This window comes from Uranotaenia lowii, chromosome 1 (genome assembly GCF_029784155.1).
Source record: "Uranotaenia lowii strain MFRU-FL chromosome 1, ASM2978415v1, whole genome shotgun sequence".
Classification (NCBI taxonomy): Eukaryota; Metazoa; Arthropoda; class Insecta; order Diptera; family Culicidae; genus Uranotaenia; species Uranotaenia lowii.
The window spans coordinates 69,398,440-69,417,252 of NC_073691.1; the positions used below are offsets into that span (position 1 = coordinate 69,398,440).

General features: G+C 32.9%; 1 protein-coding gene across 3 annotated transcripts in view; it reads left to right on the forward strand.

Moving 5' to 3' along the window:
* Nucleotides 1–429: 429 nt before the first annotated feature.
* LOC129750182 (transmembrane protein 47) overlaps nucleotides 430–18,813 on the forward strand; it is a 205,426-nt gene continuing 187,042 nt past the window's right edge. For 2 of the 3 annotated variants that reach the window (XM_055745438.1, XM_055745441.1), the window contains exons 1-2: nucleotides 436–631; nucleotides 1,121–1,341. In XM_055745438.1, the coding sequence (XP_055601413.1) occupies nucleotides 1,193–1,341 (149 nt within the window). In that variant the 5' untranslated portion in view covers nucleotides 436–631; nucleotides 1,121–1,192. Of the gene's footprint in view, nucleotides 632–1,120; nucleotides 1,342–18,813 lie in introns of all 3 variants that reach the window. The other variant, XM_055745440.1, reaches the window with a different exon arrangement.

The window sequence follows — 18,813 nt, forward strand, 5'->3', positions numbered from 1 at the left end:
ACACTGACACCTTTTGTTATTTTTAGTAATCTTTCTTCTGGATCAGTGATTTTTCTAAGAGCTTTCATCGAATACGTAACAAGATTTCGTACAACAAAGCTTCAAGGAAAAGACTTCCGATTTGTATGCAATATAGCTTACAACTTTCTTGAAGCAATTTCCTATAAGATTGATTTTCGCTCAACCTCCCCCAAACACATACACCAACAACCAGCTGATCAGAGAGATCAAAATATCTTCATTTCGTGAGAAAACAAGAGAAATACACGGTAACGAGAGAATTCCAATAAGATTTCAACATCACGTTGCGAGAGAGAAGAAGAGCGAAACTCTGTTGTTGTTGTTTTCAGGTGTCGGCCTTGTTTGGTCTCGAAGAGACGACACCCACCAATAGCATTGCGTTGGCGAGTGAGCACAATTCAGTTTCGGAAGAGCATCGGTCGCGTACAGTTCGGTGATTGGTTGTTACGGCGCGGTGAGAACGTGGGTCAATTTTTTGCTACTAAATTCGGTAAAGATCGGTGATACATTCTGTGCTAGACAGAAGTGGGTTTGTGTATTTTTTTCTGGTATTTCCTCGGAAGTGTCCCTCCGGAATCATTTATTTCGGAGGTCCAGGAAGTGTGGGTTGGTTAGTGTCGTTTTTTGGTTCCTGATTGTCTCTCTCGTTGTCTGCATTTATTTTCCTGTGACCAAGGATTCCATGCGATACACTGTAAAACTGCAGCATGGCTTGTTGATGAGTGAGAGAGACGTGTATTAGGGTTAGACGGGGGAGCAACAGAGCAAGCACTATGGTGATAGAAAATCAATTCTAACTGGGCTGGCAACACATTTCTAAGATCATATCTTTTGGTGGGATTCTTGCTTTAGGATTATTTTTTTACTTTTGGGGAGTTTTCTTTCTGTCGAGTTATCCTATTGGTTTTATTTTGTGAATGTGACACGGCAACAACGTGTGTGCTCTACGGTATACGAAAGGGTGTTATATTTTTGGGTAAATTGTGGTAGGTGGTATTCATCTGAAGAAAGGAAAAATTTCTTAGTGCTTTATGGGTAAATGTGTGGTCATTGCTTAAGTTCAAGTGAATCTTTCTTTGGGGTTTAACATCTGTAAAAGGAAGTACAAGGGAATATAATAAGGTAGAAAAGGTGTTCTGCAAGTGTAATAAAGTGTCAATATAGAGTGGAAATGTCGAAGCCGTTCATTGGAAGAAACGATGAGTTGTATCAAAAACAACTCGGAATGAGTGGGGTGATGTCGTCTTTTGATGGAGATTCGCTTGCCAACTACAGCGAGTTCGATTCGGAGTCGGTGACGCTGGACTATTTCAAAGAGAGGTAAACAACAACAATTTCATTCTTCCTAAATGACGGATTTCTTTCCGAGAAATCATAACAATAAACCATCGGGATGACGGATAGGTCCAAATGGAATTCACGACCCCTCCAAGAGAAAGCTCGAGGGAGACGAATCCCAACATTTGGACCATTATTCGATCCCAAAAGTTTGGCATGTGCGTGTGCAGTGAATCTATAAATTTTCGAATCACCCTCCAAAAATAGCTTTATAAATCTGAGAACGTGGAGGTCGACTGCCACTAACTGGCGTGCGCTCTTTTGTTTGCAGCATAAATATTCCAACCCTAATTGCATTTTTTTGTGCAAATTCAGCCTTTTCTCTTTCGAGTAACCATCAACGAAACGCTTCTGTATTAATGAGTGTGCTTCAGGTGTGTGAGTGCAGCCTGCATGCCACTTTTCTCCAATAACCGATACGGGTCCAAAACAAAATATGACACTTCTGCCCAGATGACAGCTCAATCTAACAACCCCCGAAGCAATCATCAGCAGCGAAAAGTCTCAGACAGTTTTTTTTTATTTCTTGCAAGACTTCCTCTCATCATCTTAAGCGTGCAATTATAAATAGAAATTTTTCCTCCTTGCTCTTTGCGTGCGGATCATATGTAAAAGTTTTTTCGCAACGCCATATCATTTGTCTACCTTTTGCGTCATTTTCTAACCCAATACGAATCAAAATAGTTTTCCGACATTCTCTTTTCACATTTTGGGCCGAGATATGAATATTTTTGGGCGATCCGCACCAACACAGGTGCGTTTGTCAACGAGCGAGAGAGTTGTTTTTCTCTAGTTTTGACAGTAAAGTCTCTCACATTGCTTTCTCTCAGTTTTGCGAATATGTGGAAACTTTACACCCACACTGCTGGATATTTCCTATAAGATTTGTTTGCAAGCTGTTGACATCGTTCCAGGGTTTTTGTTTTTGTTATGAAAACGACTGCTTGTCTGGCAGAGAAGCGTACAACTTGCCTGCTGTTATTTTCCGACATCAGCGTTTACAATTTTTCGAATGATGGATACTTTTGAGTCCGTTTGAAGATTATAGCGTAGTGAGTAGTAAGTGAAATAAAAGTCAAGTAAAAACAATGTTAAAAAAAATTCTGATTGATGTCAAACAAAAAATGCGTACCTATAAATGTAATAAAACCATAAGCGCTATCTTTTGGAATAGAGGAATCGCGATTAATTTTTTTTTAAATTCAAAACACTACAGCGGAGTTTTTCAATCAACCTTTCAGTTGAAAATGAAGGAAAGAAATCTCAATTAAGATGAAAAGTTAATAGAATTATTGTAATTTTTCTTATAATTTATCATGGTTAATGTTTTACCTGATCTGACATTTATTTTAGGATTCAGATTTTTTTTAAATCTTTGTTATAGAAATATTTATTTCAAATTTGAAATCTAAACTGCTTAAAAAATATTTTGAAAAATTTGATTTTTTTTATCAGTAAAATTTATTATTTATTGAGTCGATGTGATAATCATGAGTAAGAAAATGGTAACGAATTCATTTTCTTGTTGATTGTGTATTTTTGGTATTATTTTTATTGTTAGCTAAATTTGAATTTCGAAACCCCCCCCCTCCCCATGAACGGGTCCTTCGCACGGGCCTGATCCCTACAGTTGGTTTAAGTTATAGTTAGTAGTTTTAAGATTTTAAGATATGGACCAAACCAGTAAATTTTACTTTTTTGAACGCAGAAGGAAGTTTAAAATATACATATGTAGGTATACATAATTTAATAAATAAATTTATCCTTCAAAAAAAGATCATTGGAATTGCTATAGATTTGGATACAAAAATATGGTTCGTTAAGTTTTTTCAAATACTACCATTCTCGGTTCTTCCAGTTATTAAATATTACTGTGAAAGTTATATTTTCAAAGTACAGATAAACAAAAAATATAAAAATGTTTACAACGTTTAAGTGATGTATATTACTTTGTACCCAAAAAAGTTTCTAGCTCGAACCACTAAAAATAAATTGAAGACTGAAAACTGACAAAACTTCCAAAGTCGGAAAATTATCAGGGTTCACAAAAAAAAACAATCAAGCTGATGTTGGAGTGTTTTTATACAACATTTTGTGTTTGTTTTTTTTTTTTGAGCCGTAGGTCTTCAGATCTTCGCCAAAATTAAAAATTAGGTTCATTTTTGAACTTTAAAGTTCATGTATTTTTTCAGATTTCTAACAATTTTATTTTTTGAGCTAGCCTCGGTTAGATTTTTTTGGAAATAAAAATAACCATATTTCAAAGCTACATAACTCTGTTATTTTTTAATGGAAATACCACATCAAAATGCATTGAAATTTTATCAGCTTTCCAAATAAAATACTTAGAAGTACCGTCTGCATCACCGAAAATTTTGCAAAAAATACCATTATATAGCTCAATTTATGATGCAACTTTCATCCGAAGACACCAAAGTGGGCCTTGAAGAGTTATGAAAGAAATAATGACAATAAATTTTTTTTTGCATCGAGAACAAACAATAGTCGAACAACTGCACTCACATATGGAGGTAGCGCGCACTTTTAACAACATTATCTCTTTCATAACTCTTCAAGGAGTTGTTGGTCCACTTTGGAATCTTGAGATAAAAGTTGTATCATAAATTGAGCTATATAATGGTATTTTTTGCAAAATATTCGGTGATGCGGACGGTACTTTTAGACGCTATTTGAAGCTTAATTACAATTTTTCATATTGAAGGTCTTTAATTATTTTTTTTAAAGTATTTTATTTGAAAGCTGATAAAATTTCAATGCATTTTGATGTGCTATTTTATAATTTTTGTTGAAAAATAACAGAGGTATGTAGCTTTGAAATATGTTTATTTTTTATTTCCTTAAAAATCTAACCGAAGCTAACTAAAAAAATAGAAATTTTAGAAATCTGAAAAAAAAAATGTGTTTTTAAGTCATAAAAATGAACCAAATTTTCAATTTTGGGAAAAATCGGAAGACCCTCGGCGCAAACCCACCAGAAAATAATTATCCCCGTTTGACTACTGACACTCCTGAAACTGTGATTGGTTGACAATGTTCCACAACAAACACAGTTGGAAAAAAATCCCAATTATGATTGAAAAGCAACAAATTAGTAATGATGAACGAAAAATCATAAAAAAGTTTTTCTTTTTTAATGATCAACGATTTCACATAATTTGTAACATGATAAAATGAGTTTGTGATACTGTGCAGACTGTGTTTTGTCATGAACATTTTTCGGAAGTCCACCCTGTGTTTTCCTGAGGGAAAATAAAAGATTTCCTAGTTCAAGATATCGATTTTTAACGCATGTTACGATAAAATTCCTGTTTAAAATGATTTTTGAGTAAAAATAAAAAATTAAGGGATTTCGTGGATTCAAAACATAATGAAAACCAACCTTGACCTTAAACGGATTGTGGATTGAAGCCAGTTGGAGTGCCTCGATTTGTGGCATGCATGTGAGGAAAATATGTTCATAAGACTGAATCAATTTTGGGTCATTATCGAATTTTTCAAACCCTGGGGTCTAAAATGCCTGAGTTTTGTTCAACACTTATCCAGTTTTCCAACATAATTTTTGTTTCTTCTGTGTTTGCTGAGTTTGCTTATGGTTTCCCTGCCATTTTATTAATTATCTTAAGGAAATTTTCTGCTGAACAGCCTGTAACATCGTATCACATTAGCAGGGCGACCGAAACCCCTAATTCCCGAAAGTCTGGAAAATCGAGAACTTTTGGCACATTTGCTCAGAAAATATATTTTAATGCCTCCAATACTAAATGGTAACTGATTTTTTTCAAATCACCTAGAAATTTCGGGCAACTCAAAAATGATATTATTATATTATCCAGTTGTTACCGAGAATAAGCAAGTAGAAATATGAAAAGTTTCTGTTAGTGTTTTTGTGGTCTTAAATATATCAACTCTCGTTTCATTTTTGTTAAAGTAACGAAATATCTTAGTAAATATTCTGATCATGAACTTATTAACATAAAATTAAAATAACAAGTGACACATATGTAATTAAAATTGGAGCTCCGATTACGGGTCGATATTGGCATACAGGGTGGCCACTCATACGGAAGATGCGGAAAAAGTCCGGATTGAAATTCCATCAAGAAACTGAGGGAAAAAAATGGAAAAAAAATTCCTATAAATCCGAAATTTTTTGTTCAGCTGTTGAGTGCATATGTACATATAGGTACGTACATACATATCTTACTTATTTAGAAACTAACACTCCACCTATGTTCTAAAACATTTAACTAAAAACTTCAAACAACTAAAAAATGGGCGCCGTGACCGAGATTCGATCTCATGACCTCTGGCTTAGAAGACTTGAACGCTATCCTCTAGGCCACGGTCGGCGGCTAATGTCAAAAGCATTTAGTACGCATACGGTAAATTATTTATTTAATTTTTGATTTCAAACTTTTTGTTGTGTTCAAACCATGTAAATAAAAAAATGAAAATTGTGCATTTTCTCATTTAGCTTAGACTTTTTCAAATTTTCTGATTGCCCTTAAAATTGGATTCTTGATATCGAGATATAAAAGTGCGCTGAGTAAAACTTTGAAATCTTGAATATGCTATGATTTTTGGCTTTTGTTAAAAGTTTTGTTAATTTTAAATCACTTATTAAAAATAGAAAACCGTTGAGTAGAGATTTTGATACTGATTTTTTTCCAGTTTTTGAAAGTCGGGAATTTTGTGAAAGCATGCGAGAAAAAATTAGAAATTGAAAAATTGAAATTGAGTAGCCACCCTTTATTAAACAAATATTCAATTATCCCATACAAATGTCGAACCTATTAGCCCCTCATGGGTCTAAATACATAATTACAAATAGTGTTCGGCACTAATAAAAATCTACCCATCGTTTTGATTTGAAAATGCCGATTTTTTAAATGTCTCAGATTCTTTCTAAATTTCAAGGAAATCGTTAGAAAGCTGGTGGTTTCAAGATCATTTTCAAAATAAAATTTTATCAATTCACTGAATTGCTCACTAATTGGGTATGACATGAATAAAAACTACTTTATGTTTTATTTTTGGAATTTCTAAATTTGAAACGGCTCATGTACCATGGTATATGGTATTACCAAATGAAACAAACAAATAACTATTGGTTAAAATGACCTTTATTGGCCTTGATTTACTGGATACGTTTTGCACACTTTTTGTAAAGTTATGGTGATATTTCGGGGGTGGAGAGGTCCAACCAGACCCCAAAACAGTAAAATAACATATTTTTTAATTAAAAGAGGGCGAGGTAAATTTTTTTATGCGGATCGACATGATTTAGCGATGCCTCAAAGCGCTCAAAGTCTCGTTTTTTTTTATCCTCAAAAATCACCAAAGAAAGAACCAAAGGAAATTGTTAGATTCGAAATTTTAATTTTGATGTCAAATGACTGAAAAATGCATGGAGCGTCGAGATCTGGTGTTATCTCGAAACAAAATATTTGGCCAAAATTCGACGTTCGTAGACTGGAAACCGCCTATTTTTCGGAAAACCGATTTAGTCCCAGAAAGGCGATTTTTGTCGAAAAAGATTATTCGACATAGCACCAGATCACCAGCACCACTTTGAACGCTTTGAACGGTCGAAATTCAAATTCAGCTAGAAATAATAACAAAACTAAAAATGCACAATATATTAGGAGATTGATTTCAAAAACCATTGTTCTAATGGTTTGAATCTAAATTCAAATTTCAATTCATTGCCGGTAAGCGGTTAGTGAATAATTCAAAATGATATTCCTTATTTTGAATTAGAAAATCACATAAAAATAAATTTTGAGCGGTGTAGTTCACAAATTTTTATTCAACATTTTAAAACACCAATTAACGAACAACAATTAAAATTTCAAAAAAAAAACAAGAATTAAAAACTTTTGAACTTGAGGAAATTTATTCAAAACACCTAGTTGATCTTTGAATTAAATTCCTCTAGCTATCAAAATAAAAGATTGAAATAGTTCATGTAGGGTTCACAAAAAAAAACTTCATATATTTATTATAGGTACAACATGTTCAATTTTTCATTAAAAACTTAGACTGTACTTAGGGTGGGAAATTTAATTTCTCGGACAATCTATAAGAAACTGATAAAAATAAAAAAAAATCAAGTGTTGTTGTTAATATTCAAAGCACAAAGCAAATATTAATTTCGGTAACATTGCGCATTAAGATTAAGATTTAATGTTGCTACTTCGAAGCATGTTTCGAACTTTTCATGCATCAATTAAAAATTAGATCAATTCAAATAAAAAGAATTTAATATTATTAAAATAAGTAAAATGTTGAATTTTCAAGCCCAGGTTAAATAGTTGAAAATTTCAAACTCGGAATATTTCCTGTTAAGGACAAAACAATGATAATCTAAAACTTAAATTTAGATTCAAAGGCTTCGGAAAAGATTAGAAGAACAAAAAATCCAAATTGAAATACAAAAACAAATTTATTTGAAAAAAAAAATAAAAAAAAATTAAAAAGTAGGACTTTAAAATACAGTTAATTTGATTGAAAATCATAGAAAATAAGAAAATGAAAAAGATTTTTTTTAACATTTAAGAAAGAAAGGGAACAATATTTTTGTTATAATGATTGATTTGAAAAAATGTTGACTTCCTGAGCGCTAATCTTTTGTCAGATTTGGTCTATCACCTTCATTCACCGGGGTTTCATTTTATTCAATAAATTTGTTGAAAATCTCAAAACGATTTGTCTTTTGCTTTGAAAAACATCTCATATTAAATTTGGTTTAATTTAAAAGTGGGGGAAGTTAATCAATTTGGTGTATTTTAAAAGTGGGGAAAAGTAATCAAAATATTTCTAACCTTTTTTCGCAGAAGTTAAAATTTTTAGTGGTCTTCGGGAAAATGGATCATCGATTTCAAACCTTTGTTCTCGAAATTATGTAAAGTTTAACAGTTTTGGAAAAAAAAAGAGTAGAAATGATGTTCAATTTAGTATAACAAAAAAAATAATAATAAATAAGCTGATGAAAAATATATGCATATTTGGATTCAAATCATCCAAATCAATCAGAATTTGCTCTTAAATTCCTTGCACCTCGGAAAAATGTCAACTTTGTGGCCTTGTGTAGTTTCTCAAAAACCTTTTGAAGTCGAGCATTTAAAAGATAAATTATTTGAATAAAAGTTTTTTTGTTTTTTTTTTTGTTTCGATTATAGTCGTTTTACCATCTTTATGGCATTCGCGACTTTATTAACGTTACAGTTGGCGGATCGTTATTGAAAAACTATCCGGTACAACTGTGTTCGATGTTTACTCTTGGGCTCGAACTCGCGGACATCGGCTCAGGAGACAACAGACTTGCCAACTGAGCTATATCACAAGCCCATTTGAATAAAAGTGATAAGTAATAAAGTAAAGGATACTAGGTTTTAGGTGTTTTTGCTAATTCTGTTGAGTATAGTGAGTAGCAAACACCTTTCACATGATGGCCAACTTGTTGATGTGTTCAATTAGTATTTGATGAATGAATTTAGAAGTTAAATCGACAAATTCTGATTTTGTTTAGTTACACTTCTTAAAGAAAATCCGCTCTAAAGACGAGTTATGATTTATAATTTCATGATTTGGGTTTTAATACTAAAGGTTTGTGGAATTGCAATTTAAAATCTATGATTCAAAATTAGTTCCAAATTGTGAACGTCATACTTAGGAATGTCTTAGGCTTAGAGTGTGATATCGAACTAAATTCCGCTGGAGCCAAGCTAATTTTCTGGCTTGTTTGTTTACACTTATTTTTAAATACCTTTTAGTAGTTTTTCGTTAATACGGTAAATTTATTTCCTAAAAACTGGGGAGGGGGATTAATACCAACCCTCCCCCCTCCTTTTTGCATGGCCTTGGCTTTGAAGCAAACCTGAATTTAGGCTGATTGAACTAAAAGTTTTACACAGGTCAGTTGCTTGGGCTAATGTACAAAATGTATACGGTCGGTTCTAATAATTCGATCATAATTTTTTTTCCATGCATCTACTGCCACTCTAATGTACTGAGAGTGGGTGAAATTTTAATGTAATGCAACCATCACACATGCATTTGATTTCTTTACATTTAAGGCTCTGAAACACAATATTAATTGACAGAAACAACAAACATGAACGTTTTTAAGGACTTCCTTGATTTGAGCTTAATTTATTCAAATATAATTGATAGATAGGTTAGAATTTCGGAACCAATTTTAAAAAAAAGCATCATTTTAATTTATCTGAAACACAACTCCTAATACAACTGGGATGGCTCTGTTGTGACAGTCTCTGACAAAACAGACGATGCCAGTGTTCACCACAGGCTCAGCTGTTGAACCGTTCTTCGTTGCCTAAGACGGCTCATTGCTTGGTGGGCAATGTGGTTCTTAAGTATACATAGGTTAAACGAACGAGGACGCATCTTGCTCGAGAATGCTGTCGAGAACGAAAAAGACCTTGGGGAGGACTTTATGAGTTTATTCAAAATGTAACCCGCTCGCTCGTTCGTTTCGTGCAACACAAGCAGCAACAGCAGCAGTCGTAGTGCTTATCGGTCCAATGCACGAAACACTTATGCTCTGGTTGGTATTATTCCTTGGCAGGGAGAGCGTCCTCCTCTGGACGATGCATCGATTATGATTGGTGCTCGTTAAAAGCATTTACGTACAAACCGAGCTCAAGTGGATCTTTGGCATCTTTAAACCCCGAACAATCGAGTAGAGATCCGAAGAAGGGTGGAAACCCGCAGAAGACGTTCCTGGCAGTGCACCCTGCATATGTATGGTTTATTTGGTACAAGTACACCATAACGGTCTAGATCAGCTCTCTGAATCATTGGTGCTGAAGTGCTCGGAGTCGGTACTTGAATGCAATTTAGAGTATAGGAAAAAAAAAATGAAAATGTTGAACCGATGAAAAGATCGAAAGTGGTTTTCTGCTGGGAATGACGTCATGCGGTCGTCTTGGTAAGAAATGGTCGTCGTCGATGTCTGGCCCTGGCACAGACAAGCTCATCAGTCACACACAAATACACAAAACCGGTAGGTCGCCATCTGGATGAACGAACGCTTTGGGTATGGAAGCAAAACCGGCGTGATGCTGAGATGTTTACTCATCATCATCTCGGGCTGTTGGTTTCAGATATAGGTACAACTCGAGCATACTAAAGGACAGATAGTAGCAGCCGATAGTTGAGGCAAAAAGTGTCTAGAATTTGCGGTCCAGGGAACTAGAGAAATGGGGACACCCGACGACGACGACGCAGGACGGAACCCTCTCGAGAATCAGGTTAAATGAACCGAGAGAGTGTGTACAAGGAAAACGAGATAATTGGTTGCCCCTTGTTTCTGCCGCCTCACGAACAATATGATTTGTGTCATTCGTTGGAGCTGTTCTGCGGTGTGAATATGTATACCTAGTTATTTTGCACAACGGGACAGTTGGTTAACACAGGCTGTAGGTATAACTTCAGAGAAATTTCTGGGTGATAGGAAATTATAGAACATTCTTTCGTAGCTACTAGCTTCTGTAGAGATGTCTGTTGTTTATTTGTTTATTGAAAATTTGTGCTTCGGAAACGATAGCCAGTTGAATGATATTCCGGTAAAAATTGGATTCTTCTTTTCATTAATGCTTGATTTGTTCATTGGAAGCAACTTTTGTTCAGTAGGCGCCTATATGGACGAAAAACACTTGATTTATTCAATTAAATACAAACTCCACCTGAAAGCAAGGTTGGAAAGTTGAGGTACCTACTTTCGTTGAATTTTTATTTGCAATGGTCAATCCTGGTACTTTGTAAATGGTTGGGGAACCTATGAAATCTTGAATAAAACATAATTTTTAATTTTTTGGATTAAAGAGTTGACATTTATATTTTTGGAAATTAGATTGATAGTGCATCTCAAAACTATCTAAAATTTTGAAAAATTCGATGTTTCGAGCAATTTTCCTGGTAGAAGTTGGGGTAAATATTTTATGAAAAATGATATAAAAAATATCTTTATAGCTTTGTAAAATACAATGTATGTAAACTTTAACCAAATATATTAAACTATGGGTTTTTTAAATTTTCATAAAATTTGAAGATTTGAAATTTACAAAACATCTTGTCTTAATTGTAGCGAGAATAGTTAGACATAAAAATGCATGTATTTTCACCAATTTCAAACATCTCGTAGTATAGTTTTGCAGCAAATTCCACGTCGAGCATACGAAAAAAAGGAATTAGTTTCAACTTTTTGAAGAAACAAAAAGTATCTGCTAATGTATGTGCTAATGAAGAAGTTATTCAATTTTTTGAGAGGCATGTTTTTCGTGTTTATCATGAAATTTAATTAAGTTTCACAAGAACTTGTTTTTTGAATGGGAGTGTACTATTTAGTGTGAGATCTTTGTTAGTTAAATAACAATTTAAATTTTTAACTTCAATGAATCAAAAAGTTAATTTTTTTTTAATTTGAAATTGTTTGGAACAATACATTTTTCAATCTTATTTTAATACAGACTCCGTTCGTTTTTGGCAACATTCGATTTTGGCAACATCCGATTTTGGCAACATCCGATTTTGGCAACATCCAATTTTGGCACATGTGCCAAAATCGAACGGTTTTTAAAAACAACATTACAATTTGGTTTTCGTTATAACAGGACCAATTTAAATCAGACAAATACCACTAATACGTTTTTGTGTTCTGGTGATATAAAACAACAATAAAACCAAAAGTTTTTTTGAAAAATTTATTAAGAACTAAAAAATGACAAAAAGATGAAAAATTCAAAAAGATAAAAAACAAATCCAAACAAAAGACTGAAAATGACTAAAAACAACTAAAAAATGATGAAGAACGAAAAAAACAGCAAATATGACAAATGAAAACATACATAAACAAAACAAGATAAGAGCAAAACGCATCAAAAACATGATAAAAAAAAATTAAAAATTACTAGAATTGGTCGGAGATTGACTAAAAATTACATTTTTGATAATAATATTAGTTATTTTGTAAAAATAACTGATAAAAAAGTGGAGAAAAAAAATCGTTCGATTTTGGCAACATTCGATTTTGGCAACACAAAATGTACGAGCGTGTTGCCAAAATCGAACGGGGTCTGTACCATATTTGTAAAGCCATATGTATAAGGCCATAAGGATTTAATCCACTGGGCACCGTTCTTTCTTCTTGGTAATACCGCTCGAAAAAATAGTGTTTTGAAACATAACAACAAAATTTTTTGATCTTTCTTTAAAAAAAAAACATAACTTTTTAATTATCATCTAAACACATACAAAAGACACCCTACAATGTGTTTTAAAATTTCCCGATTTTGTCACTGTACCCAATTTGTCACCCTAAAATGCATCACGGGAGTGACAAAATCGGGGATTCACTGTTTTTACATCGGTTATATTAAAGAAGAAACAATCAAATGCTGAAAAGAATTCAACACTATAATCCCTGATCTGATCACTGCTTCTTACTTTTAAAATCTTAAAACATACTATGAATGAAAACATCTTCATGACAAAGCTTTTGGGAATCATAGTGTTCCCAAAAGCATTTATTCTACATTACTGTGCAATGTAGCTTTATCTACATACGTACATTAGAGTACATTTTGAAAACGGACCATACACCTATTTTGTAGATTTTCCCAAAAAACTGAACTGTTCAATATTTCAGCTTGATTGTACTTTTTTTTAGAGGTGCCTCAAAGCGCTCAAAGCTTAAATTTTTTTACCCTCAAAACCATCAAAGAGGGAGTTGGGATCCGGGGAAAAAGAAAATAAAAAATAAATAGGAGACAATCGAAATTTTGATTTTTATAGCATATGGCTTAGAAACGCAAAAAACGTCGAAATTTGATGTTATCTTAAAAAAGCTGTTTTGTTTCAAAATGGAAAAAAAATATTTCTGGGACTGGCCGTTTTTTAGAAATCCAATGGCTTCCAAACTAAGTCCCAGATAGTTGCTGTTTGACCAAAAATATCTTTTCGAGATAACACCAGATCTCGACGTTTTATGCATGTTTCAGTCATTTGCCACCAATATTTAAATTTTTTTCTTTCGTTTTTTTTGGCCCCTCCTTAGCATTTTTAAGTACTGGAAGTCTCAGAATGACAATTTTTAACAAAAAAAAATTCTGCACTAAATTTCTCGAATATTTCGGCAAAACTCCACTTTTTCGAGATAAGAAATGAACAATCACTAAACTTAAGGACATAAACAAACAATTTACAGTCCTTTTCGAATATAATTTTGAAATTTTATCTGTACTAGCACAAAACAATTTTTTCACTCTATCAGTGCTGCCTCCCTCCTCCTCAAAAATATTTTAAAATTATGTTATCAACTCGGACTGTTATCAAATTTTGTATTAAATATCCGGGCGAACGGGGATAAAACCGGGCAATCTGGCAACCTTTAGCTACCACCTGAATTAAAAGTGTTGACCAGCAAAACTTTCAACTTAGCTTAAACCCTGGTCGTTATAAAGTGTTTTTAATTTGCCCTGTTTTAATCCCTTTGAATGTTCATGAACACCATATGAGATGTTCTATTCTATACATAACATTCCAAATTCTATATCAAGCTTTTTTCAACATACGAATTTCGACTCAAAACTAAGACGAAAACCACAAAAATGCTAATTATGTATTTGAGGAAACTAAAGTTTCAGACAAAAAGGTTTTGAAAGAAATCAAATAACATTATTTGTATATTTTTCCGTCTGGTCTCAATTCATGAAAGTTTGAGAGCAAGGTAAAGTAAATTGATTTTTTTTTCTATTAAAACTGTAAGTAGTTTTCAAATTGTTAATGTTTCACATGATTTCCCAATGAACTTCATAGAAATAGCGTCACAGAAAACCGTCACATAAATTTAGGTTCAAATCACAGAATTCGAGAATTTTTTTGTCAAAAACACAGATTTTTTTTCGGCAACTTTGTTCACGACCCAACTGCACATAAAAAATAATATTGGTGGTTATTAATTCTATGCGTGGAGGAGAAATCAGTGCCAAGATAAATATTGTTCAGGCATTGTAAGTCACAATTCAAATTCAGGAAAAATCAACTTCATAATTCATATTTAGAACTAAGAAATCAATATTAGATTGACTATCAAATGCAACCAGTTTTAGTGTTAAATTTTTAATTTTAACTCTTCAGTATGCTTTCATATAAAAAATATTTGTTAGTATGGGCTGTACTCACATTTCGCGTTCGCATATCAAGATCTAGATACGATTAAGAATTCAGATTCATGTTGAGATACAGAAGTTGAATCTTCTTAAAAACGTTCGATATACTTTTGACTCTGATTCAAACTTCCTTTTTCAAATTTTGAGTTTTTAAACAAAGATAAATTTGGATATGAAGATTACACATATTACACTAATACATATTGGAAGAAGGCCTTGAAGCGAAGCAGAGAAAATCATAAGTCAAGATATATTTGAGTTTTATTCGATGGATAAGTGTGTTGCAAAGTGTCTAAGTCTCTTGGTTTTTTGAGAATTCGTTATGAAAATAATACTTCTTTAACATTTTATTTTGGTTTCGAAACTCATATGCATATTCAATATTTCGATATTTATTTCCTGGATATGAAAAAACAATAAAGAATCATCCCGAGTTTTTGTTTAAAATTCAGAATCGAAGTTCTTTTACTTCATCCTTATGTAGAATTCAAACATCACAAAGCTTTAAAGCTTGAAAGCTTGAAAGCTTGAAGAATTGAATACTCAGAATAAGCTTCCTGATTCGAAGTTCATACTTTATTTCAGATTCCCAAATCGATTACAATATAAATAATTGAATTAATGAATTCAGAATTAAATCAAAGACGCATGACTGAGGGCTCTGAAACAAATTTCAATTCTTGGCTTTTATTTAAAATTCTTATCTGGAATTTATATTCAAAAATTGTTTTTTGTACGTTCCAGAAATCGTTTTGAAACTCGATTACATATCTAAAATTAAAATTGTGAATTCAGGTCAGAATCCAGATCCCGAATATATGTTCAAGATTCAGATTCAACGCGTAAATGAGTTTCACAATCAAATTAACTCTGTGCCTCAAAAAATTGAATCCAAAAAATACCGATATCCTTCATTCAATGTCTCAGAAACCACTGGACCAAATTCTACAAACTTTGCATTTCTGAGTTGCCACAGCTGTTGTGTTTGATTTTGTAGAATAAAGTTTAATGTTTTAATTTATAACATTTGAGTAAAGCTTTTGATTTGTTTTTTTTTGTTTCGATTATAGTCATTTTAACTTTTTTTTTGTCATTCGAGACTTATAACAACGATGCAGTTGGAGGACAGTCATAGAAAAATTTATCCGGAGCAACTGTGAGCGATGTTCACTCTTAGTCTCGAATTCACGGTCATCGGCTCAGGAGGCAACTGACTTGCCAACTGACTTATATCACAAGCCAATACTTTTGAATGTAACACATTCGCGCAAGTGATAAAACGACTTTTCTTGTATTTGGTTCGCATGTGTTAAAATTATGAAAGTGACGTTGAGGAATTTAAATCGCAAATATGAAGTAGAATTTGAGTTTATTTAGCAGGTTTTCTTTAACTTAACAAAACTGGATTTTATTTTCAAAAAATGAGCTACATGATTTTAATGATAGAATTGATTTTTAATCAAAATATTTGCTGATGACGAAACATGTGATCTTGCCGTAAAAAATGCAAAAAAATCTTTTTATTTTTGGGCATTAGTTAACATGATGAATATTGCAGTTTATAATCTTGAATCTAAAATTTGGTTCGAGTTGCAAGAATCAGATTAACATGTTTTATCAATGAATCAAATTTCAAGAGCTTGTTAGATTTAGCTTATTTCATTTATCTAAGCGTAAAATTAAATGGTTTCAGAAATTTAAGGCATTTTTGAAAAAAATCTTATTCTTTATTAAATTGAATAAACTAAATTCACAAGATTTTAAAGAAAGTTCAAAGATTTCAACTTCCAATGAAAGAAAATTTCCTAATTGTTTTACTAAAGGAATTCTTATACAAATCAAGGCTAAAGTTTTAAAAGAATAGGAACGAAGAATTACGAATATTTTCAAAATTTTCTTTAAAATGAAATCGAAAAAAACTAATAATGTAAAAGACCTCAACCTGAAAAATTAAATAGAATTAAAAATGTAATTAATTTTTTTTTGTTCATGCATTGATTAAGCAAAAATATCTTTTAAAAAATAGGTCACCAACACCTCCCTCCTCCCCCATGATGCAGTTCTTCCTACGGTCCAGAATCATTGAAACACAGCAAAATACAGCAATGCTATCAGAAAGTTTCAGCTTTTGAAAAACAAAATTTTTTATTACACTTTTCTAAAGGTCCAACTATAGTTTACCTAGTACAAATTTTAATAAGCTCCACAAACATTTGTCACCAAAACCTATCCTTTGATCCTGTTCTTCCTATAGCTCTGATTACATTCAGAGATCCATTTTTTTCTTCTTTTACAAACATATCCAAAACATATAAGCATTCTAGGAAATGAAAGACTTGCGTCCTTTTTTAAATAGGTACCGTCAACTGGGGCAACATGCAAAAATTTTCAACATCAAGGGTTTCTAAAAAACATATGTTCACAATTAATCCTACCCGTTATGCATCATCAGTTTAAAGGATGATGGGACATCAAATTGGCGTTGTAAAAAAAATGGGTTTCTTTAGTAATTTTTAATATTTCAAAAATGGGATGACTTGCAACAAACTTTGTTTTTTTTGATGAAAAATCTTATAAACACATATGAAAATTTATAGTTTTTAATATATTTGCGATGCCTAAAGATCATTACGCATAATAACACCAATTGGTCTGTAAAAAAAAATTTTTTTCAAATAAGGATCCTGCATACATTTAGGGATTTAGGAGTAATATAATACTACGAAAAAATCTACAAGCTGAAATCATAAAAATAAATGTTTGGCTGAATGAAATTTCAATATTTACAAGCGGAAGCAAAACATTCATGTTCCAGCACATGAATACGAAATTTACAAGGTGTTTCTTCGATTTGCATTTTGTTTAATTTTACCCCAGACACCTAACTGAATTATAAAAATATTTGTTTAAAAAAATTGAGTGATTGTTCGAAAAATATTTTTACACCAACCAGTAAAATGTTTGTAGGAAATATCATCAAGCCAATTCGTCATACTGGGTAGAGTTTTTTACGGCATCGAAAAATGTTCAAATTTGTACCTACATTTATCACTCGGTTTTTCCCAATTTTAAATAGAAATAAAAAACTTTAAAAAACTAGCTTAAGATGCGAGAAATTATATCATAATAATGTTGTTATCATTTAAAGACAACTTTAATACAAGACATTAAACTAACAATTGATTCAGTGTGGTGTTGCATAAATGTTGCATCTAACCCCGTTGTTGCATGATGCCCCGGTTGACGGTATTTATGCTCTATTTTTCCCATTTGTGTCCCATAATGGAATGATTAATATGATCTGTGAACACTAAGCCAACCTTTTTTCTAATCGAATCGTAATGTTTAGGAAAATTGTTTCACTATGCCAAACCTCTACACTAGTTTTTTACACAAAACACTTTTGACTTTAAGTCTTGCTCCTTTTTTCATAAGGCGATACTCAAAGATAGTGCATCTGACAGTGGAGTGGTTTTCTGGGATGACGCATTTCACATCACCAATCCAAACCAGTTTTCATCCCACTTTCGTTTTCCACAACCAAACGGAAAAAATTTTCCTGAAAGCTACCGCTAGTTGATGAGTGTGAATGACATTCTGGATGTAGCAATTCGCCTAGAGATTTCCTCCTAGCTCTCCGTTCAAGTGTTCCGCTTTTTTTCGGTTGTTTCAATCACTCGGTAGTTTGGTATGACAAATTCTTGGAACCGAGTCGGGAGTACGATGAACGTTGAACATTGAACATTGTATGGACTGAAAGAGGAAGGGTTCTTGAAAGCCTGGCTGATTCTGACGGACCGAATTCTTCATCCCCATAACAGAGAGATGACCGATTGTGTGCCGCACGCGATGCTCCAACAATAATAATGCTGTTGCTGTTGTTATAGCCAGCACTACTTGGCTTAGTCGGTTGGTTTTGCTAAGTTTTGAAGGCACACATACAAGAAACCCAATAGTGTGGCGCCCAATAATGGTGATGCCGTTCGTTCTGGAAGTTAAAATCATAATTTTCGGCTGCAGCAGTTGTTGTGACTGGAGTTCTCGGGCCAAGAAGCCAGCCAACATCCTCCGGAAAGAACAGAGGAACAATCCATATAGGAATAACCCTGACCACATGGAACGGAACTGCTGGATGAGTGAGTGAGTTAGCTAGTTGGATGAGCGAGTCACTCCAAAATTGCTCTAGCTCTAGGGTTTTGATGATTTATTGCAGCTCTTGAGCCGCTGCTGGTAATCAACC